This window comes from Adelges cooleyi, unplaced genomic scaffold (genome assembly GCF_023614345.1).
Source record: "Adelges cooleyi isolate 19-005CV unplaced genomic scaffold, UGA_ACOO_1.1 ACOO_flye_CR_arks_rails_tigmint_CR_PRNA_21, whole genome shotgun sequence".
Classification (NCBI taxonomy): Eukaryota; Metazoa; Arthropoda; class Insecta; order Hemiptera; family Adelgidae; genus Adelges; species Adelges cooleyi.
In genome coordinates, this window is record NW_026095871.1 from 5323288 (window position 1) to 5346735 (window position 23448).

At 32.7% G+C, this 23448-nt stretch overlaps 2 protein-coding genes across 10 annotated transcripts in view; one reads left to right on the forward strand and one right to left on the reverse strand.

The window, feature by feature from the left end:
• Nucleotides 1-99: 99 nt before the first annotated feature.
• Nucleotides 100-3106, reverse strand: LOC126834899 (uncharacterized). The gene is made up of 5 exons (XM_050567112.1): nt 2956-3106; nt 1548-2374; nt 1212-1289; nt 1050-1139; nt 100-364 (listed from the first exon to the last, which is right to left on the reverse strand). Exons 1-5 carry the CDS (start codon nt 3104-3106, stop codon nt 278-280), a joined length of 1233 nt encoding a protein of 410 aa, XP_050423069.1. The 3' UTR covers nt 100-277.
• An 18932-nt stretch (nt 3107-22038) lies between these two features.
• LOC126834942 (potassium voltage-gated channel protein Shaker) overlaps nt 22039-23448 on the forward strand; it is a 107071-nt gene continuing 105661 nt past the window's right edge. For 2 of the 9 annotated variants that reach the window (XM_050567185.1, XM_050567193.1), the window contains exon 1: nt 22044-22274. The gene's annotated coding sequence lies outside the window, so the exon portion shown is untranslated. Of the gene's footprint in view, nt 22275-23448 lie in introns of all 9 variants that reach the window. The other 7 variants (XM_050567191.1, XR_007685116.1, XM_050567181.1 and 4 more) reach the window with 7 other exon arrangements.

The window sequence follows — 23448 nt, forward strand, 5'->3', positions numbered from 1 at the left end:
TATTTAAAACAATTTTTTTTCGATTAAAAAATTATACTTCTTGCTAATTTTTAAACATATTATTTTAATAGTTTGCAAGTGATTTTTTAAACATAATTTTGTATAAATATAATATATACTACATTTACGAACTATATAAAAATATAAAAAACACATTTTTTATTTGATTGAATTGTAAAAAAAATATTTGAATAAGAATTTGCACAATTTTAGTTTGAATTTTATAGTGTTTTCTTCGCGTTTTACTGCAAAGAAAACTGCAAAAGTTTTCTTCTACTTAGGTGTGATACAACGGCTTAGATCTGCCTTTTTCTCGTCTAAATTGAATTAAAAGTAAGGTGTATGTTATGACACAAGTGAATACCTAAACCAAAAAAACAAAAATTTTAATTGTGTAATTTAGTATTTTTAGTCAAACAATATTAACTGTTTAACCCAATATTAAACCAAAATTAGCCATGAGAATAATAGGGTACTACTTGATTTACAACAGAAAGTACCCAAATGAAAAGAGTATTATTGAATGGCGAGATATCGGAGACACCAGTTTTGGAATGGGAAGATCAAAGAGCAGAGTAATTCCTCGGATGTGACTAAGATAATGACTATAACCTAACCTTAATAATTGGGTCAGACGGAGTACCGGCTGAATTTATCAAGTATGGATGAGAGGAGCTCATAGTAATATATAAGATATGCAAGAAGATATGGAATAAAGAAAGACTGCCGGATAATTGAAACAAAGTTGGAGAAATATCTTTACTGAAAAGTTTTATTATTATGACCATTCTAAAACTAGTGGCAGAAGAATGGTTCCTCAAGAGGAAGTATCAACAGTCGACCAGCTTGCAATTATTAGACACTAATTGAAGAGAAGTATAAGTTTAAACAAAACACTTGGCAAGTACTTGTGGCCTTTAAGACATATTTCGCATTAATTAAATGCAGTCAAAGCTGTTTTGTTGAGTTGTAAGGCCAGAAAAAGAAGAAGATGTAATTTAGTAATTGATAATGACTTTGTTTGTAGTAGTTTTCAATGGGTTACTTACAGTCCTTATAAAATTCATATCAGTTATAATGAAACCTCCCACTGAAGCTCGAACGTTGTGTGTACTTGCTCGGATGCCAAATATCCGAACCTAAAAAATTATATTATATTCCATAAATGTGTAACACCTAATGTTAATAAGGTATTTTATGTTTTACTTAACTGTTTTTTTAATTTCCAAGTCCATTTTGAATTCATTTCGCAATTTAAATTTTTGCAAACATTCCAAAGTTCTTTTAGCCTGTAAAACGTATAGGAAAGATATGGAATATAACACAAAGTTGTAGAATTAATTTTATTAAATAGGTAATTTTTATTTGTTCAACATACACTCAGTACTGTTCTCGTATGTTTAACATGTTTGGAGACAACGCGGCAGCTTAATATAAACAGAGTTATACCTATCTGTATTTTAATTTCTATTGGACACCGTTGTGATGAAATGTACAAATTAATACATGTACATAACAGCTTGTCTAATGGCAATAGATAAACTTACCTCGTTGGAAAGTCTTGTTCCTACGGCGCAGTAATATGTGTTTTGGAAAACAAACAACATTACTTCGACTACATGTTCGGTGGTCAACAGTTTTGCTGCAATTGGATGCGGTCCGCTTAATGTAGAAGAATACTCGGTGATTCGCAAAAAGATCATCACAAGCCTCGCGATGGTGTACGGCCACCGGACGAGCAATTCGGGCACGTAAGATTTGTTCACGTTTTCTACGAGTTGACTGAGTTCGGTGTATCTGTCGGTCAGCCGTACAAACAAGAGTTTTGTGAATTTCGGATTGTCGTTTGCGGACCGGTTTTCTATCAGATCGTTGATGCGCCTGTAGCCCATTTGCAACACACCGTATTGGAACTGAGCTAACGACAGTATGGCCGGCATTACCATGTTGTTCAGTATGAACAAAACGACCACCGCCGGATTGGAACTCACCGAATACATCATCAGACAAGACGAGTACAGGCATATTATTGCCAGCGAATAGAACTTGTTGAACGCCGGCAAATGTCTTTTGGCGTACTCCACCCCGCCGTTGGTTTCCTTCAAGAACCGCAGTGTCCGTTCCGTACCGGCCAAAGACCTGGCTTTGTACTTGCCACCGTAAAACATTGCACTTATCAAGAAAACCGTCGGCCCTATATTCCGGTTGGCCAATTCGATCACGGCGAAACAATAAGATTCGGCGAAACATTTCTTAAACGAATCCCCTATGTAACCGATTCCTCTGTTATAGTTGTAGTACGTTATGAAAGAGTTCAGCATCAAGTAAGCTGTCCACACCGGTATCATCCGTTTGTCGAACGAATATCTGTAACCTGAAAACAGAATGCAAACAAGGCGAGTATTGATGTTATCCACAGTGGTCGGGTCGGCTAAGGTCAGGTCAGATCACATGAACTCGGGTTTTACACCAATAAGTTGTACATTTATTTACATGCATTATACATATAAATTATTATGTTTTTTTCTTAAGAATACTTAACTTATAACCGAGCAATATTTTTTATATAAACTTAGGGTGTGGACAATTGTTTGTACTGTGGCCAGGAGTACTAGAATACAAGAGTACCTAGGTATGCTAGCCAATTGCTAATGTAACGAAGCACAATTACTATTGTAATAGGTACAATCAAATAACAAAAACAGGGTGTACGTGCCATTTAAAACGGGATTGTTTTTTTAATCCATTTTTTTTGTTTATTAGTCAACCTATTAGTTTATTGTAGAACACATCCAAATGTCTGCGCAAGTAATCATATCATCGTCATCAGTTATCACTACAAAATGGTATTTTCAAAAATGGTAATATTGTATTTTATAACTTTATAAATTTATAAAATGTATAATACACCAATATTATACATTTATGTATAATACGTGCCATTGTTGGTTTTACCTGCTACATCACAGTCTTTGTTGGGCTCGTCCTTGGGGTTTAATTTTTTACGTGTGAACGGCAATCCTAAGCACAGAGTCAAAATGTGCGTTAATCGCATAAATTTATAACACTCGTTCTCGTTTGGTTGTTGTGGCTTTATCGCATTCATGGTTTCAAGTCAAGATTCGTCAAATTTTAAGGAAGTATTTGTATATAAACCCAGCACGACGGTAATGTTACTGAACCTAACCTAACCGTATTATTATTACAATTGTTTTAAAATTAAACGTTTTTAATTTCGCATAGTGATACGTTTTGTTAATGTAATATTCATCGTTTCCAATAATCACTTCCCATACTATTACTTTTTATTTATATTGGTTAAAGTATGTCTAGATAATAATAGAGCTTAACATTTCAATCATATTATAGTTTATAATATACTCTGTATGATACCGTCGAATACATATTATTAGAAAGTATAATAAAATAAGTCCTCGACTGTTTCCGACATTCGGCGTGCAAACAGATTGTTTTATAGGGTCAAAAACCATTTACTTTGATAACATACAATTGTCATGTCTGTTTTGTCTATAGCTGTTGAGGACCAACTAAATATTGATTTAAACTCAATTTCTTTAATAAACAATCGTTTGCAAGGCCTGACACTTTTTTATATTTACTATTTTATTATCACTATTGGAAATCACTTAACATTTTAATAATACCTAATTTTTTTGGAATGCGTAGTGCTGCAAAAATTATGTTAAATGTTCACCTTTTCAGCTGACACATAACAGGGCTTACCACATTTAAATTTTAAAGCCAATTTTTTTCTCTGAACGTAGAACACACGATAGTTATCCCCCCTCTCCACTCTCCTATTAACAGGGTATTAGCCTCGTGTAATAATGTTAATAATAATAATTATATTTTTCACACAACTAGTTATTTGATTAGAGATAGCTTTGTAACATTCTGACTTATAGACTGTATAGTGTATACAAAGTGAAAACCTATTTTTTATATAATATATATTTTACAAAATATATAGAATGTAGTTGTTATTTAATAAAACAAGTGTGAAGCGATATGAGGCTGTTTTAGCTTGGAGGCTAAGGCACGTGACTTTCTTGCCTAATGGGGAATATGGCCCTGCTGTTAATCAGCTGTATAAAATGTACAATAAAAATTTTCTCTGTTTTTTCATTATAGGCGTGTATTAAAAACATCCAAGATGTCATGTCATTTAATACAAATTTGTCTTGCACGCTGGACCCAAAAATCTAGATTAGCTATCTGACTCTTTAGCTGAAGTTAGTAAAAGCCACCATGTCATACTTGTACGTTTGAATTATATCGTCATTTTTAGTACAATTTATAAATTATGACTTTGAGTTTCATACTTATTTTCCTAACATACTTATCCTAATGCACCATTTGTACCGGCACCTAACCTAACTTCACAACAAACGATGCCCAGTTGACAAATCTCTGCTCAACACAATTAGCAGCACACAATAAGTCATACTACTCACCAAATCCACTAATACTACACTTCCGTTTTCTTTGACCTGACAACTTAAACCTCTTATTTATCGTCCTTAGAAAACAAACTGTACACAAAATTTTGTGACCAGAAACTTAAAAAATCTTGTTGATACTTGAAATGACCCTTTTCACATATTTATAAAACTTTACTCAACCCATTTATTACCTATGTCCTATTTAATGTTTTTTTTTGATCTGCTATAGCCATCATAACCGATTTGATTTAAATATTTATAAACGTACATTGTAGTCAGGTAATTTCAGACGAAGAGTTCAGTAAAAAGACGATTCAGTCGTGTATTTAAAAATAACAATTATTTCTAATTTTTTTTTTTTTAGGTTAATAAATATATAAGTAGAACATTTACATTTAAATAAAAGTATATGTAATTTATTATGTTGGTTAATGGACTGTACGGGGCGTGTGCCAAGTTTCTAAACTTATTTGCCGACAATATTTAGGTGTAGATCCTGAATATATTCTGTACAGATTATGTCTTATATATGTCATGTTCATATATAGGTTTAGACATGCCCTTTTCTTGCTTGAACTGAAATAAAACCAAGGCGTATGTGATAACAGCGGAGAACAACTAAACAAGAAAAACACATTGTTTTGCAATTAATTATAAATAATAAATCGGGCTTTAGCTACTAATGGTTCACTTACTGTCCTTATAAATCCCATGTCCATTACAATGTAACCACCGACTGAAGCTCTCACGTTGTATGTACTTGCTCGAATACAAAAAATCTTAACCTAAAACCATTTTTCATAAAACGCAATATTAGTAACATACTATCGATACCTTGAAGCACACATGTACTATGTCCACGTTAATCATATGTACATAGCACTTGGGTGCTTTAAGGTATCGACATGTAATTTACCACTTTTTGAACTTGCAAGTCCATTTTATATACATGTTGAAGTTTCAATTTTTGTAAGCTTTCCAAAGTTCGATTAGCCTGTGAAACATATATTATTTAATCGAAAAAAAATTGTTTACATCGCTATTTACAATTATTTTGTTACATCGTTATGTGTCGGAAAAATAACTCAACTATCGATTTTCAAAACGATTTTTATCTATAAAGTGCAATAAACACATATATATATTTTTATTAAAATATTAATAATTCCTATTTTTTTCATAAAGATAAAAAAAATGAATGCAGTAATGGATTACTACTAAACGAGGCACATGATTAAACAAACTATAAACATATAGTAAGGTATTAAAATAATAAAATATTAAAAAGTAACTACTGAACATTTTTGTGGTGAGGGGCATTTTTAAATATTTTATTATGATATTACTTAACATCTATTTATAAAACCACAGTTTTTGCTCTAGTTATTTCTAAAACATAAAAATATTTCGATATATTCAATAATCTTCAAAATGGTTACGTTAATAATAATTAAACACGACTAACCTCGGTGGAAAGCTTTGTTCCTACAACGCAATAGGACGTGTTTTGTAGTATGAATAAAAATATTTCGCAGGAATGTTCTATGATCAACACTATTGGTACAGTCAAATTTGGTTGATCAAAGGCAGCCAGATACTCAGTGATCCGCATGACGATCATAATGAGTCTTGTGATATTGTAGGGCCACTGAAGGAGCATGTCGGGCACGTACGATTGATTTACATTGTCTACCAGTTGACTGAGTTCGGCGTATCTTTCAGTTAGGCGAATCAACAAGAGCTTGGTCAATTTTCGATTATCGTTTGGGGATATATTCTCTATTAAATCGTTTATACGCTCATATCCCATTTGGAACACAGCGTACTGAAACTGTGCTAATGAAAAAACAGCTGTCATCCCCATAGCGTTTATGATGTACATTATCATCAACACGGGTGGGACAAACACCGTGTACAACCATAGACACGACCCGTACATACATAATAATGCTGGCGAGTAGAATTTAGTGAATAGTGGCAAATGTCTTTTAGTGCATTCTACTCCGCCGTTTGTTTCCATCAAGAAACGTAGTATGCGTTCGGTACCGGCCAATGCACGTGCCCTGTACCGACCACCATAGAAAACCGCACTTAATATGTAAACGGTTGGTCCTATGTTTCGGTTAGCCAATTCGATGACGTTAATACAATACGATTCGATGAAACATTTTTTAAACGAATCTCCTACGTAACTGACTGCTAATTTGTAGTTGTGGTATGTTATAAGTATATTCAGTATCGCGAGTGCTGTCCACAGTGGTATCATCCGTTTGTCGAACGAATATCTGTAACCTGCGAGAAAAAATTGTCAATATGTGTGCGGTTGGCCACATTTGTCCTAAACCTCCACTCGACCAAATCACTCACATCATCCTTGCATTTACCACAAAATTCCTTATGTCATTCTCAATCGCATCTAACCACCTTTTTTCGGTGTTTCATTTGCCCTCTTTCCTCCTACCTTTATTTTCATTACCATTCTTACTGCTTTTGATTCCTCTCTCCTAGTACATACCCAAACCATATCAGTCTATTTTCATTTATTTTGTCGGCTTTCGAAGCTACGCCTAAGCTACCTCTTATGTGTCCACTCCACTCATCCACCTAAGCATTGTCATCTCCGCTACACTTCTACTCTGTTTAGTTTTCTTGTCAAAATTTATCCTATTTTTCACATCCTCCTCATACCCGTCCTAAGTACTTGAACCTACCAACTTCACACACTTCATCATCCGCACTTAATTCTACTTTTTACATCCTCATCAAAGACTAAGTTCTTTTGTACAAAAGATCTTAAATACTTAAAACTCTTACTAACGCTCACTTCAAATAATTGTCTAATAGTATTAAGTGTTTTTACCTTCCACGTCAACGTCTTCATTAGGCTTGTCCGTGGATTTTAACTTTGTACGGGTGAACGGCGACCCCATACACACAGTCAAGATATGTGTTAGTCGCATGTACCCGTAACAATTGTTGGAATTATTTTTTACACTCATTTTGTTTCGCCAATTACAAACGGTATTTTATAGATGTATTTTTCGGTTATAACAACCATAGGACGATAAATCCACACTGATAATATACCGTTTTGCTATACTATTTCCTGTACGTTATTTTTCTGTGTCATTTCCAGGGTCACTGTGGTTTAGTTTCGTAGAATTATCATAGAATATTTATGAAATATATTTCCATTCGAATGTAATATGTGTATAGCACTATAATATAAATGTAAAGTGCATAACCGGAAATATAGTAAAATTATATACTTTGATAATGTCGACGTTTGCCGTCAAAACCAAACGTAGAACGTCCATTGGTTAAAATTCATTTTGGGGTTCGTGTGGCTCTACACCTATCCGCACCTTCTTATATTACCCAAACGGCCTTTTTAATTTAACTGATACTCCCAAGACTTTCGTCAACTTTGCTCGGTCTCATAGTGCTATTGAATTTTTTAACTAAATAGTATAACAGCTTACAATTCAACCTACTACGATGACAATTATTAGTAAGTTCATCTTGAAATTTGTATTGCACTTTTAATCTTAAGGTACGATAAGCTATTGTCATTTTTTTTCGCAGTCTAATTAAACACATGTATTTTCTATAATTACAAATAAGTTATTATTATATTATCTGAGAATGCTCATAAAAAGAGTATTTTACATTGATTACGTACCACTTTCAGTTTTTTTTTTTTTAAGAAAACCGCTAAGAAAAGCAAAAGTATTGTTTTTTTTTATAAAATGTAGTTTGAATCAATTAACACTTACTGACTCAAAATTTGACCAATCAAATTATTAGCTCGATAAGGTACTGTCGAGCTAGTAATTTTATCACCAAGCACGTTGTCGAATTATTTGTGAAACTTTTATTGATCCAATAAACTTATTTAATAACTCAATTACAATTTTTCAAACATATAAACTTTTATACAACCCAATATTTTTGTTATAAAATAACTTAGTATATAATATAGATATTAATAAAATAACAGCTATATAGTTGCTTGTTGTAAAAAAATTAAAAAAAACTAGAGTTTAATTTTCATTATAAATACAATATTTCGTTCAAAATTATTATGGCTCTATAAATAAGCTAAAATATTCATATACTTATTTAAATGTAGTATCATCATGTGTTGAGTAAAGGTTTGGATCTGCCTTTTTCTCGTTTAAATTGAATTAAAAGTAAGGTGTATGTTATGACACAAGTGAATAGCTGAAAAATAAATGAAATTTTTTAACTATTAAATACATTTCACGGGGTTCTACTAATTCACTTACTGTTCTTATAAAATTCATATCCATTATAATGTAACCTCCGACTGAAGCACGAACGTCGTATGTACTTGCTCGAATCCAAAATATACGGACCTAAAAATTAATTTATGTTTTTTAAAGCTAATCATACATTTAATAATCCTAAATATAAATATTATATGTTTACCGCTTTTGTAATTTCTAATTCCATATGATATTCCCGTTGAAGTTTTAGCTTTTGTAAACTTTCTAAAGTTCTCTTTGCCTGAAACATATTATAAAAGATGCAATGAACAAATTTTGTATTTTTATTGAATTTTATAATTTAGAGCTTCTTATTTCTTGTGTATCGAAATGATTCCAATTCAGGTTCGTTCATTGTTTATTTTAATGAAAACTATTCGCGTAGTTTGTGGATGAGACACATGGACGATACTCAAAGCGGAAAGAAAAAGGATCGAAGCATTTGAAGTGGATCACGACGATAATTGAAGGAAAGCTTGAGGAGGTAGTTCAAGAACTTTATTTATAAAACGGATCCTATTGAAGACGTAGACAACACCACTTATTAAGAACTGAAACAGTTGTGATGGATAAGGACGAGTGGAGGTCAACGTTGGATTGTCTAAAATCAACATATTATAGATCTTACCTCGATGGCCAATTTCGATCCGACCACGCAGAAGTATGTATTTTGGAATACAAACAACAACACTTCGAGCACGTGTTCGGCCGTCATCAGCTTGGCTGCGGTCGGATGCGATCCACTTATTGTGGATAACAACTCGGTGATTCGAAAGATGATCATCACAAGCCTCGCGATGCTAAACGGCCACCGGACGAGCAGTTCGGGCACGTAAGATTTGTTCACATATTCCACCAGCTGGCTCAATTCGGCGTATCTATCCGTCAGCCGGATCAACAGTTGTTTTGTGGATTTCGGATTGCGATCGTTGGCGGATATGTTTTCAATGAGATCGTTAATTCGCCTGTAGCCCATTTGCAACACGACGTACTGGAACTGCGCCAGCGAAAGCATTGCCGGCATAAACATATTGTTCAAAATGAACAACGCCACCACCGCGGGTGTGACAGTCGCCGAATACAGCATTATGCACGAAGAGTACAAACAGATGATTGCCGGCGAATAGAATTTGGCAAACAGCGGCCAATGCCTTTTGCCGACTTCCACCCCGCCGTTGGTTTCCTTCAAGAACCGCAGTGCCCGTTCCGTGCCGGCCAAAGACCTGGCTTTATACTGACAACCGTAAAACATTGCACTCATCAAGAAAACGGTCGGACCCACGTTCCGGTTGGCCACCTCGATGATGGCGAAACAATAAGATTCGGCGAAACATTTCCTAAAAGAATCCCCCACGTACCCCACTGCTCTTCTGTAGTTCAAGTATGTTATGAACGAGTTGAGCATCGCGTAAACCGTCCACACCGGTATCATCCGTCTGTCGAACGAATATCTGTAACCTAGAAGATGTAATGAAATTAGTGATTTTGGTTGAAGAACACGTCGTGGAAGAAGATTTAGGATAATGGCAGGCAGAGGAGAGAAGTGTAAGGGGAGAGAAAGACATTTGATTTTGTGCAAGTCTTTTCGTTCCCATGAATCGAGTAAAAGCCGTTTTTATTCAAATATAATTCTGTCCCTCGGGTCTAAAAGGTCATTATCATATTTTCTTCTAACTTTTGGCAAATGGGCTTTAAAGTTTGTATTGTTCACGAGGCTTTAGAAAAATCTTCATAAGTTATTGAATTTTCGCCTCGAGAGTGCAATTTTTTTATACAAGTATTATTATAAAGGATGTTTTGATTTTCATGTTTAGCGGTTTAAATCGTTTATGGCAAAAATTGCCAATTTTTTTCAAAAAATTGTTCTATTTTATAAAATGATTTGTTATGGATTTTTTAATAAACACTATAAGTTCTATAATATGTACTCCGATAATCTGATAGTCAATTAAACGGAGAAATAAAAGGTGCATTGTTAATATTATTTTACCAACTACACAGTAATATATATTTTTAAGTTTAAGTCAAAAGGTTCTACATCTTGTTCTAAACACAGTAACAGCAACTTTATGGTTATTTATTTTTTATGACTTCAATTAAAGTTTTATTGACAATGAAACAATACCCCATTTAACATTATGACATTCTGGATTTAAAGAAATATAAAAATCAATAAAATCGATTCGATAAAAATATGAAACCAAGCCTTACAATTGCTCTCCTAAATAATTGTGTAAGTTCTTAAGTTCCAAGCCCGCGAATTTGTTCTTTTTTGGGACCCGAGGTACAGAATTAAAACACCTACTATTAATGATTTTTTAAAATGTATATTACCTTCTACATCAACATCATTGTTGTGTTCGTCCGTAGGCTTTAATTTTGTACGGGTGAACGGCGACCCCATGCATAGAGTCAAGATATGTGTCACTCGCATAAACCCATAACAATCGCTGTAGTCCTTTATTAAATTCATTTTATTTTTAACTAATAATTGTACTAATATGCACTTATGTTGTTTAGTCAGTAGTAACAATTGAACGATAAATGTACACTAAACGGATAAAGCTTCACGGCACTATGATTATTCAATATATTGATATATATTTATCAAATATATGTCCATGTTATTTTGAGATGTGCGTTACACGCATAAATTCATAACAGTCGCAGTCGATTGGTTTTTGATCATTTTTGTTCATGATTTTAATGTAACGTTCGTGTATTGTTCAAGTTTGACAAAGTAATAGTAACGCAAAATGTTCGGAAAGTTACTGGGCAACATTTCTTTTAAAAAAATTTCAATTTTGTCTAGTGCTTTGCCTCATTAATGGCATATGACATATCGATTTCAATTCACTTTCAAAACTACTATTACCACTATTTTTAACTCCATTCGACATATTATGGTTAATACAAATTAATAGATTATAAATAAGCCTACTATTTGTATTATACAATATACAAGCTATTGATATAATTTATGTAAGTGATTCCAGTGCAGAGTGTATCTTTTTGAAAAGGGTTAAAAACAATTTTCTATATTTATTTACATTGTTATTTGTTTAGCGAAATTGTCTTCTTTGTGTGTTGTACAATTTTATTGTTACTAGATAAACAAGTAGGAAATTGCTTCTATTAGTTTCCATGTTCCACACATGTGTAGCATACATTACAATTTATAGTTTAACGAGAAATGTTGTAATTAAATTAAAGTAGTCTCGACATAAATTACACAACGTATACAGATATTTTGATTATAATAAATTTACATTAAAATTTACTATTTTCTCATTCAATTCATTAGGTTATTTCAATTGGTAAATATTTTGTAAATAGTCTTGGACCTGAGATTAGAAAATTAAGACCTTTTACATAGTAGTAAGTATATTATGTAGTACCTAATATATCTGCAGTATTTTTTTTTAATGAGAGGATTAGGAAAACCAAATAAAATATATAACACGACTCATAAACATATCTTATATATTTTATATTCAGGTAAAATCAAAATACAAATGTTGGGTATTTCAAAAATGAAAAATATTTTGAAAAAAGTATTTACAAAATCTTCATTTTGATGTTTTTGAAATGCTAAATAAAAGTAATATTTATAGTCTTTTTATTGACATTTACATGTCTTAGCTCAGGCACATAACCGAAAAAAGCGTTATCAAAAAAGCGTTACCATACGGAGATGGGGATGGAGGTAGGAGATAGGGGTGGGAGATAGAGGTAGGATATAGGGATGGGAGATAGGGGTGAGTGATGGGGGTGGAAGATAGGGGTAGGGGATAGGGGAAGGGAGCTAGTGGGTAGGGAATAGGGAAAGATATAGGAGATAAGAGATAAGAGATATGTTGTATGTTCAACGTTCAAATTAGAACTAAATAATAAATTCAAAACAGTTTAAGGGCCCAAATTCCCTATAAATTGTTTTAAGCCAAATATTAAACACTACAATATTAGCCAGAAACTTGATGTTTTAATATACTACCTTGTTACTGCTTCTTAATATACTATATCATTATTTATAATTCCACTACTACTCTAAATTTATCTCGGTACTTCAACGAGACATGTAAATGCTCTTTCGTGGTTGTAGACGTGACTGAAAAACTTTTATTATTTTAAAGTTTCCTCAATAAAACAATAATTTTGTACATTAGTATATATATATTTTTTTTTTTGTAGTAGTTGTAAGTACCATAATTATAAGATAAAAACCCGTACAGAGATTTAACTTAATTTAATATGTTATAAAAATCACAATGCAAATAAAACAACTTAACAAACTTATTTCTTAAAACGTATACATATTTTAGTTTTTTATTAAAATATAACTATTCAACAGTCAACTGTAGACAATGAATATGTGTATAGTGTGTATGACTGGTTCTTAGGTCCTATACATCGGTTTAGATCTGCTCTTATCTTGTTTAAACTGAATCAAAACCAAAGCGTATGTGATAACAGCCGAGTACAACTGAACAAGAATAAAATTGTATTATTTTAAAATAGTTATAATTAACAGTGTAGTGCAATGACAGCTTTTAAAATAACTTCATAATTCATACAGTTAGGATTTTTCTTCTTCTAAATTTCTAATAAATAAAATATGTCAATCAATTTTTTTTTTTAGATTAAAAACGTATAATTGTGTTTTTTTAAGCGTTAAATTTCTAAAGGTTTGATTAATTATAAAAACCTGACCAACCTATCATTATTAGGTTTTATTAATGTAATAATCAGAATTATATTTAATTCTATTTAAGGAAGTACATTTTCATATGTTGTCCTCTTCTCTATGCTAAATTCTCTTTCTATCCCTTTTTTAGAACTCCTCTCTACCTTCGGTTAGGTTATTTTTCACTGATTATTGGAATGCATAGAATATCTCTTTTACATCCAAGGTACATGTATTATGTACCTAGTTAAATTATCTAGATAGGTAATAAATGACATTAAATTAACAATTAATCGTAATCAAGTTTGTAATGATCACTTACCGTTCTCACAAAACTCAAGTCCATTACAATGTAACCTCCGACTGAAGCTCTTACTTTTTGTGTACTTACTCGAGTACCAAAAATCTTAACCTGAAAACCATATAAATATTTTAATTTTTATTGTTTTAGTGTTTATAGTATAAAATTCGAATTACTGCTTTGTTAACTTCCAAGTTCATTTTGTATTCATATCGAAGTTTCAACTTTTGTAAACTTTCCAAAGTTCTATTAGCCTATAATATAAATATTTACAAATAATTTTTTTTACACGTTATTAATTAGACCCAAAAGGGTAAAAGTGATAATTTGATCAGTTTTTTATGTTCTTGTAAGGAAGAAATAATAAAAAAAAACTAATGTGAATCGCCTATTAAAATACATTAGACACAATGTGTTATATAAGAAGGTACTTAGTCAATATTTAAAATTTTTCAAATCAAGTTACTTATGCGTGTTACATTTAAGTACCATTGTTTTGAACACAGCAAATACAACTGCATATAACTAAATACATGAGTAATAATATTTTTTAGGTTTTAATCTTCATTTTTTTTTAAATTATTGAAACTTGAGTGGGGTATTATATTTACACTATTTACATACTTCACTTGAGGTTACTCCCACTTGGATGTCTTGACTAGTTCGCCAACGTTTCGGAACACTTGCACGTTCCATCTTCAGGGTTGTGGTTCGATGCTGGCAGCAAGACACTATTGACAACGGAAATCAGTCATGCGGTAGCCGGCCAAGGCGAAGGGGTGTGGCCGTAGAAAACAGCTGGCAGCGGCAAGAGGAAGCGGAGAATGCGGTGGGGGGTATGGTATATAACCTACGCCCACGGAAGCGAATCGGTCAGTTTGCAAGAGAGCGCGGTACGAGCAACATCGAACCACAGCCCTGACGATGGAACGTGCAAGTGTTCCGAAACGTTGGCGAACTAGCCAAGACATGTAAATACTTCATTTTTTTTAAATTGTTATTTCATTTAGCAATATTCATTGGTGAATTCGAGTTATTAAATTTGTAATTATATGATTTTATAAAAACGAAAAAGCAATTTAATAACAATAGTGGACTTAAAATTATATTTGATTATTAGGCGAGGTGAGGTAAGAGATTGGAGATAAAACATTCAATATTAGAAACCACCAAAAAGTACCAGGGTCCTATGCTTGTATATTAAGACACATCCATGTTCCTATGTACTTCCGTACAGCGGAGGTCATGTCCACTTTAATTATGTTATTAAGGTGTTACTTTATAATTATATTTAGGTTACTTAATAATTTGTTTTTGCTTAGGTTTTTTTCTAGAACATAATATAGTTGTTTTAATACATTTTAATCATTTATGGTTGCATTAATAATTCAATACAACTAACCTCGGTTGACAGTTTTGATCCTACAAAGCAATAATAGGCGTTTTGTATAATGAACAAGAATATTTCGACGGAATGTTGTATCGTTAACACTTTCGGTACAATCGAATTTGGTCCATGGAAGGCAGTCACGTACTCAGTGGTTCGCACGACAATCATAATGAGTCTTGCAATATTGTAGGGCCATTGAAGGAGCATGTCGGGTACGTACGATTGATTTACATTTTCCACCAGTTCACTTAGTTCATCGTATCTTTCAGTTAGGCGAATCAACAAGAGCTTGGTCAATTTTCGATTATCGTTTGGGGATATATTCTCTATTAAATCGTTTATACGCTCATAGCCCATTTGGAACACAGCGTACTGAAACTGTGCTAATGAAAAAACAGCTGTCATCCCCATAGCGTTTAAGATGTACATTATCATCACCCAGGTTGGAACATACACCGTGTACAACCATAGGCACGCCCAGTATAAACACAGCAATGCTGGCGAATAGAATTTAGTGAATTGTGGCAAATGTCTTTTAGTGCATTCTACTCCGCCGTTTGTTTCCATCAAGAAACGTAGTATGCGTTCGGTACCGGCCAATGCACGTGCCCTGTACCGGCCACCATAGAAAACCGCACTTAATAAGTAAACGGTTGGTCCTATGTTTCGGTTAGCCAATTCGAAGACGGCTAAACAATACGATTCGGAAAAACATTTCTTAAAGGAATCTCCCACGTAGTCGACTGCTACATTAAAGTTCATGTAAGCTATGAACGAGTTCATCATCACATAAGCCATCCATACCGGTATCATTCTTTTGTCAAACGAATATCTGTAACCTGTGACAAAAAGGTACAGAAAATCTATAACAATGGATTACAAAATTTAAAAAAAATTGCCACTGGCGGATGCCAGTTTTTTGGTTCTTCCGAAGGTAGTCACACGTTTCGGTAAATACCTCGACTTGGTCACATGCTATCAAATCCAAGATAATTACATAAGTTTCTTACAATGATTTCAGACGTTTTAGTATTAACCTAACCTAACAAACGAAGAACAACGTCGAACTAACCAGCAACGTTATTAAGGTAAGGTGGACCTGGAACGAGCTAAAAAAGCACTCGAGTTTTTGTTTAGCGGTTCGATTCAAGACCTCGGAAATTGGATAGAAATCCATTTCCCACAAAATCACACAGAAAAGTGTTTTTTAAGGATAAAAGATAGACTTCATTATGTTTCAAATAAAAATTACCATAATTCAAGGTTTTACGGTGTTCGACATGTATAAAACTTAATTGTTTAAATATTATTTGTTTACTCAATACTGTAAATAAAGAAGGCAATGAAAGAGACATCATATAGTATGATTAGAGAATCATATAGTATGATTGTGGTTTTTATTTTTACCTTCTACATCAAAATCTTTGTTGGGCTCGTCCTTGGCCTTTAATTTTGTACGGGTGAACGGCGACCCCATGCATAGAGTCAAGATATGTGTCACTCGCATAAACCCATAACAATCGCTGTAGTCATTTGTTAAATTCATTTTATTTTTAACTAATAATTGTACTAAGATGCACTTATGCTGTTTAGTTAGTAGTAACAACTGAACGATAAATGTACACTAAACGGATAAAGCTTCACGGCACTATGATTATTCAATATATTGATATAAATTTATCAAATATATGTCCATGTTATTTTCTAGGTCATAGAATAGTTTAATTTCGTTGAGTGCTACAGTATATGGATAAAATATTATTTGATTTCAATTTGATAATATATTTATATAGTAGTAGTCCAGACATAAAGTACAATTTACAATAAATGCATTTGTACGTCGATACAGTGGAAAAATAAATATGATTATTTTTTCTGCTGGCTTTTGCAAATGGAAATTTTTTTTTTTTTACTTCATCAAAATAAACTTTCAAATTAAATAGTTAATAGAAACACCTAAATGAAATTCTGTAACCTAACTGTAATGTTATAAGTAGTTATTATTTTCATCATATCATTCTGCTTCGAATAGGTAATTGAAATACCTATATATATATGTTGTAATTTGACTTTTTAAAAGTACCCTTAATAATAAATAATTTTGTATCGTTAAACACTATTAGGATATTATTAGCTACTTGTTTAGCTTACATAATGTAAAAATCGCTGCAAAGTGAAATTTAGTTAACCCTACAAATACAATACAAAAATAAATAGGCAGTAAGGTTGCTTTAACTAGAGACTTTATACTTCCAGTAAAATAACCATACATATTTAATTAGCTTTCGTTAAAAATATACACCACGACTCATATAATGTGTTATACTTACTTTATTAACTAATTAATAAATGTATAGGCTGTCATGCAGAGTCGTATTCCTTTCAAAAGTCAACCCTATAAAAGTATCGCTTAATTTTTTTTATTGTTATTTAATATCGTACGCTTTCTATAGGCTATTGTAATTCCGGTACAGGTTTACCCGTCACATCGCTAAGTAATTTATTATACTTTATCGTGCAGCTTTTAGTGTTATGTTACATTTTACAGTCAATCAAATTATTTTGGATTGACTGCTTCTCGATTATTATATAGTTTCGGTGGAGATAATGGTATTTTATAGGCTAGTAAACCGAACGCCTTACCTATTTATTTTTAGAACGGATACCTTTAAGGAAGTTTTATTTACCTTCTAGCTTAAATATTTTATCACGGTTAACTCACATTTTTCTTCAATTTAAATGCTAATAATTCGAGAAGCGTTTATTCATAAAACTGGCTATCGGCCGGTCATTAATTCGAATACATCATCAGAGTTTTTAATGTGGAAAACATTATAGTAATAGTAGGTCGCTCGAAGATAGCCGTCAATTCTTATAAATACTGAACATGACTTGTATAAACTATTAAAAAAATGATTTTCCGTTCCTACTGTTTTTAAATATGATAATGTTTTCATATTTTATGGCGTATTTAAATATCGGTATGTGTATATGTGTGTATTTTTTTTTGTGTGGAAAAATATGCGCTTTTCCATTGCATTGACAAACAGAGTGGTACATATTCAATGACGTGACTCGAGTAGTGTTATGTGACCTGCACATACAGCCCTACACTTCACGTGTACGCGAACGGAATGGTAAACGACAGCGTTATAACTTGTCGACGTGCTTCGGTTATCAGATACGAGGGTTAAAAAACATGATTTAGCCCGTTTTCCATTCCGTCGAGTCGATTATCTCAAAACACATCTTCTTTTCTTCTTCTTTGGGTTTATATTTCTGTAAGAATTTTAGTTCTGCCACTGTCGCTCAAGAATCCTATCAGAAAATATCAAAAATTCACCCTATACCTACCCGAAAATTGAACATTTTTCTCGACTTACAATTATAGACTTGTTTTTTTAAAAACAAAATGTGTAATGTGTATTATTCTTTGGATACAGTTCTATCGTTAAACATTGACCAATCAAAAACATATTATTAAAACCCTTTTCTCCTAATAGGGGGTGGACATTTTTTCTTAATTACTCTTTTTTTTGACCAAACAATTATTTCATAGGATAAATTGTTGTAACGTGAAATTTTAATAATAATGTACAGGGTAATTTATTAAAAATAATAACTAATAGAGCTCTGTAAAAAAAAAGTTGTTATACTGTCTAATGTTATAAAATAACATTAACTAAAAAGAAAAATAAGAAAATTGCAATTATTTTAAGGTTAGAGTGTTCTAACCTTATTCTATCAATTACTTAAAGCTTATTTAAATAAGAAATCATTAGCTCAACTCAAAGTACTTCCTGCTAAACTCTTTTTTGCTTTTTATTAACTTGAAAAAGTTTTATTTGTATTTCATTATTATAATTCCAACTTTTAAACTAATGAAAATTTGTCCTTAAAAGCGGAAATGTGAATCTTCAAAATCTCTCACAATATAGTTTGTAAAAAAAACCTTTTTTTTTTTATCAAGTTACAGCTCGTTGAAATCTGTTATTTTATTTTTATTTTTTTCAAGCTCAGTTTCAATGGGCTGTACCTTAATAAAAAAAAATGTTTATCGTGAAATATCAAAAGAGCAAGAGTCACATTTCAGCTTTTAAAGAACCTATTCTAAAGTTGGAACAGTTTCGATCAGTTTACACGTCAGAGTTTTTAATTGAAAAATTTTAATTTCCCATATCAATCGTATTCAAACGAAACAAATTGCGAGAAAGGACATTTTCAGATGTGTTAAGAGAAATTGAAACAAGATATGAAAACAGTTTGTATACATTTTGAGTTGTCAAAAGTATTCGAGGCGAATGTACATAATATTTTTTAATCGTCACATTATGTTAAAAATAACAAAAAAATTGGTCTTCGTATTTACTATGGTTTTTTTATGCTTGGCAATTTTCATGTTTGCTATAAATTCAGGTCGACTTCGTCCGAATGTTCAGATAGTCTGTCACAATCGACGTTGGTGCAAAATATGGCGTCGTACAATCTGTTGTACTCTTTCAGGTTAGACGGTGAAAGCGTCTTGACGTCTGTCGATTTGCCTGTGACGGATGAGCGTTTTGCTTTTGTGTCGGACTTGTTGGGTTTGCGCGAAGCCTTTAACATTTTTATGTGGATTTTAGTTTTGGAACCAAACTTGTAAGTCAAGTCGTCGTCGGACGAGTGCCACGTCAACTGCCTCGACATTGTCACCGAACGAAATATTAATTTATCTTGTTAGAACTATATAATATTATGCATGTTTTCTGAAATCTCTATGCATTTCAAAATCAACAAACAACCTGGTTTTTTTTCCAATCGATAAAAACACATGATAAAAAAACTAATATTATTAACTTTGACGCCGAGCTGAGATGATGGCTTTGGCATTACAATTCTGTTGGTTTTATTTATACAGAGTGGCCAGTTTAACACGAGACACGAAAATAATGTAGTTTTTCTTTTTATAGAAAATATGTTTGTTAGATTTTGAATTTTCCTAAAAATATTATTAATTGCCCAAACGATCAGTCTAAATGTTCAATGGATTTTTTTTTTAACTCAATAAGTTAATAGACTGCGTGCGTTACTTTTTAAATTTGGTTAAGATTATATTTATCAATTTATTTTAATACAAAACACAAATTTATTTTTGATTTTACCATTATACGTTATGTAAGATATTTATTAGAATAAGAAACTTGTATTGTTTTTATGAAATCCGAACGATAAACCCTTTTACTAATATTTCACCATTGACGGGAAAGAGAGAGAAGATTTTTTTTGTCAAGATACTAGAACACTCGGTATTAGATGGAAACCCTCATTTCCTTCTTCACCGAAATCCGTTCCTACTTCAGATTGAAATCCAAGCTTTTTTTTGTTTTTTAAATAAATAGTGATTTATCAGTACTAGTTTTCCTGATACCTTTAACCCAACGACAGTTCCGGAATAGAAAACCTTTTTTTTTTTTTGTTATTTGCCTGTTTTTTGTTATTGAAGCTTTAAAGCAACGATTGTTTCTGTAAGTATTTGTTTTAAATATTCACAGCTTACGGTTTTAAAGAGAACGGGAGCGACTACTAAAAAGAAAAAGCAGCATAATATTAGTCTAATAGTTGCATTTTATACAGAGTCGGATAAGTCACCGTGAGCTCCCATCCTTCACTCTATTCCCAAATGTAAAAAGGAAATTTATAAAAAAACTGTATTTATATCTAATATGTGGGGAAATATCCCTAGACATATTATAAGAATCCGACTTTAAATCCCAGTCGTCAACAAAAATAATTTATTTCATTGGGTTGATTACTTCTTCAGGCGATTGCTGGTGATTGATAGCGAGTTGAATTAGAAAGTTTTGTGTGGCCTTATGATTTAGACCTCATACAAATATAGAATATTTGAAACGTTTATTGTTCTAACAAGGGCCCAATTTCAAATTTTGGTTTTTTTCAGGAGACATAAACAACTATTTTTCTAGGTATATATTTTTGGTTTAACGAAAACTTTATTATTTTGTCTAATTTATTACCATTTAACGGGTTGATTTAATTTATAAAATATTACTTTTTCAACTTTAATTTAGCCTAAGGAGTTGTTTAAAAGTTGTAAAATTGAGCCTTCGTTCTAATCAAAACTTTTAAAATAATTGAAAACAATATTAATTTTGATAATATCACAACATTCAAAAGTAGTTTTCACAATATTTTACTTTGTAACATTTTTTTAACCACAGTTGTATAACGCACTTGTAAAATAACACTTATTAGGCTCTTTTTTCTAGAGAAATAAAATTATGTTTTTTTATTACAGTACATAGTTCCGGTATGCAAACTGGGCCAATATTCTAGCACAATATAAAATTAAAAATTAAAAAAATGTTTATAAGAAAAAACATATTTTGTTAAAAAAAAGTCGAATTGGGCCCTTGTTCTAGCGCAAGTGTCTCATTTGTATATTTAATATTTTTAATTCGTACGTTAGTCGGTTATAGGTCATAGATCAGACCGTAAGACGATTATTGCGTTAAACACACTGCCGGTGGGTAGATAATCAGCACAGGGGGGTGCACAACGGCTAAGATTAGACGGATACAAGTGGGCGGGGCACGCAACAACCTACTCTCCGTCGTTGTAATATGATATTCAATCGAACGACCCTCGAAGATACCGTGTGTATATAATATATATATATATATATGTATAAGATTATTATATAGGAGTCGTATAACCGTCGTTCTACAGGTGTGTTTGGGGGATGCTCTCCTGGAGCACTGACGGCAGCGACGGCGGCGAACGGGCCAGAGTAGGTATCTCTCAGCGCGCCGGACCGCCGAATTTGCTACGCCACGGTATTACTATAGAATATTTCCTCATTGTGTTTAGTCGGTTTTCGTACGTTCAACGCATTCGACCCGCCTCGCCGTTTCCTCTTTCCACGATCGGACTAACCACCGCACGATTGTCGTTACCCTTACTGTCGACACAATTTTTTTTTTTAGTTTCTCCTCATGGATCTTTGCGGTGTGACAATGATCTTTGCGGTAAAACGCGGTTTAGGTAGTGCGGCGACCGACGCGCGTGCCAGTGCAACGGGACCGCTCCACCGCCAAGCTAGGATCGACTCGGTGGCCACCGATTCGAACCGTCCAATCGTTTAAGACAGGTAAAACGACCATACACTTGCCGTCACAATAATTAATACGTCTTCTTCTTCTTCTTTGCCCACCCTTGTCCTAAGCCAATGGAAGTTTAGGATCTCCCAAAACATTTTTGCACACACCAACAGTCTTCATATCATTTTCAGTCACATCCAACCACCTTTGTCACCTCACCCTGTGTTTCCCCGGTAACTTTATCCATCAAATAAAACACAAGTGACGGTTCAAAGCAGAACCCTGGTGCAAACTTACTCTAACCCTAAAATCTCCTGTTACTCTACACATACCTTGATACATGTCCCTAATAGCCGATTTTGGAACGCTTTTTCTCATTAACGCTCACTTTAAAAACATCTTCTCTAAATCTATGAAGACCATACATAGTTTTTTTTCTTATTGTCTCTATACTTTTCTACAAGCTGTATTACACAGAACACCGTGTATTATTACCTAATAATACAAATGTGTATATCTCTGTAGTGCCTAGCCACCGTTTGCGTCGCGATTGTAAATTTTAAACAACTTTTGATGTCCAACGGATCATTTGTTATTGTTGATAAACGATGTACGTCTGTTACCGCAAAAAGGCCTCGCCGTTCATCCGGCCGAAGTGATTTAATGGCTGACAAAAAAAAAAAAGTTCAAATCAAAATGACAACAAACCATAAAAAAGCTATCATCGGGGTTGCGCGGACGTGATCGTTCAATGACAGCACCATAAAAAGCTGAGACTCTCTTTAAAGTGATTTGTTTTTTTATTTACTATTTTTACATTTAACGTCATTCGATTAAACGGTAAACCCATCCGAATTAGTACCCTGAACCACATGAATAACACTCGAGTAGTCAATCGAACAAATAGTCTGGCCGCTTTTTACTATCTTATTTTATATTATATTAAAAGCTAAATGGGTTTGTGTTTCAATACATTCAACGAACGTCAGCTGTACAATTTTGTTTTTATTCGAACTAAAGTCGACCACGTAGTATTTAAATAAGACTTCGAACAATTAAACATTGTTGTTAAAACTATTTTATTTTTTACCATTTACTTATTATTATTATAGTGCGATACGTTTTAAATCATATTGTTGTGTGTTTCTAGTATTCAGTAAACAATAATTAAATTCCCAATTTTAAAGAAGTAAAATATGACAGCCACTCGACCTAATGATAATA

Coding starts and splice junctions, on each gene's coding strand:
- LOC126834899 (XM_050567112.1), bottom strand. CDS start 3,106: ATGAATGCGATAAAGCCACAACAACCAAACGAGAACGAGTGTTATAAA. Junction 1,290..1,547: donor GAACAAGACTTTCCAACGAG/GTAAGTTTATCT, acceptor TACGTTTTACAG/GCTAAAAGAACTTTGGAATG. Junction 1,140..1,211: donor ACTTGGAAATTAAAAAAACA/GTTAAGTAAAAC, acceptor ATAATTTTTTAG/GTTCGGATATTTGGCATCCG.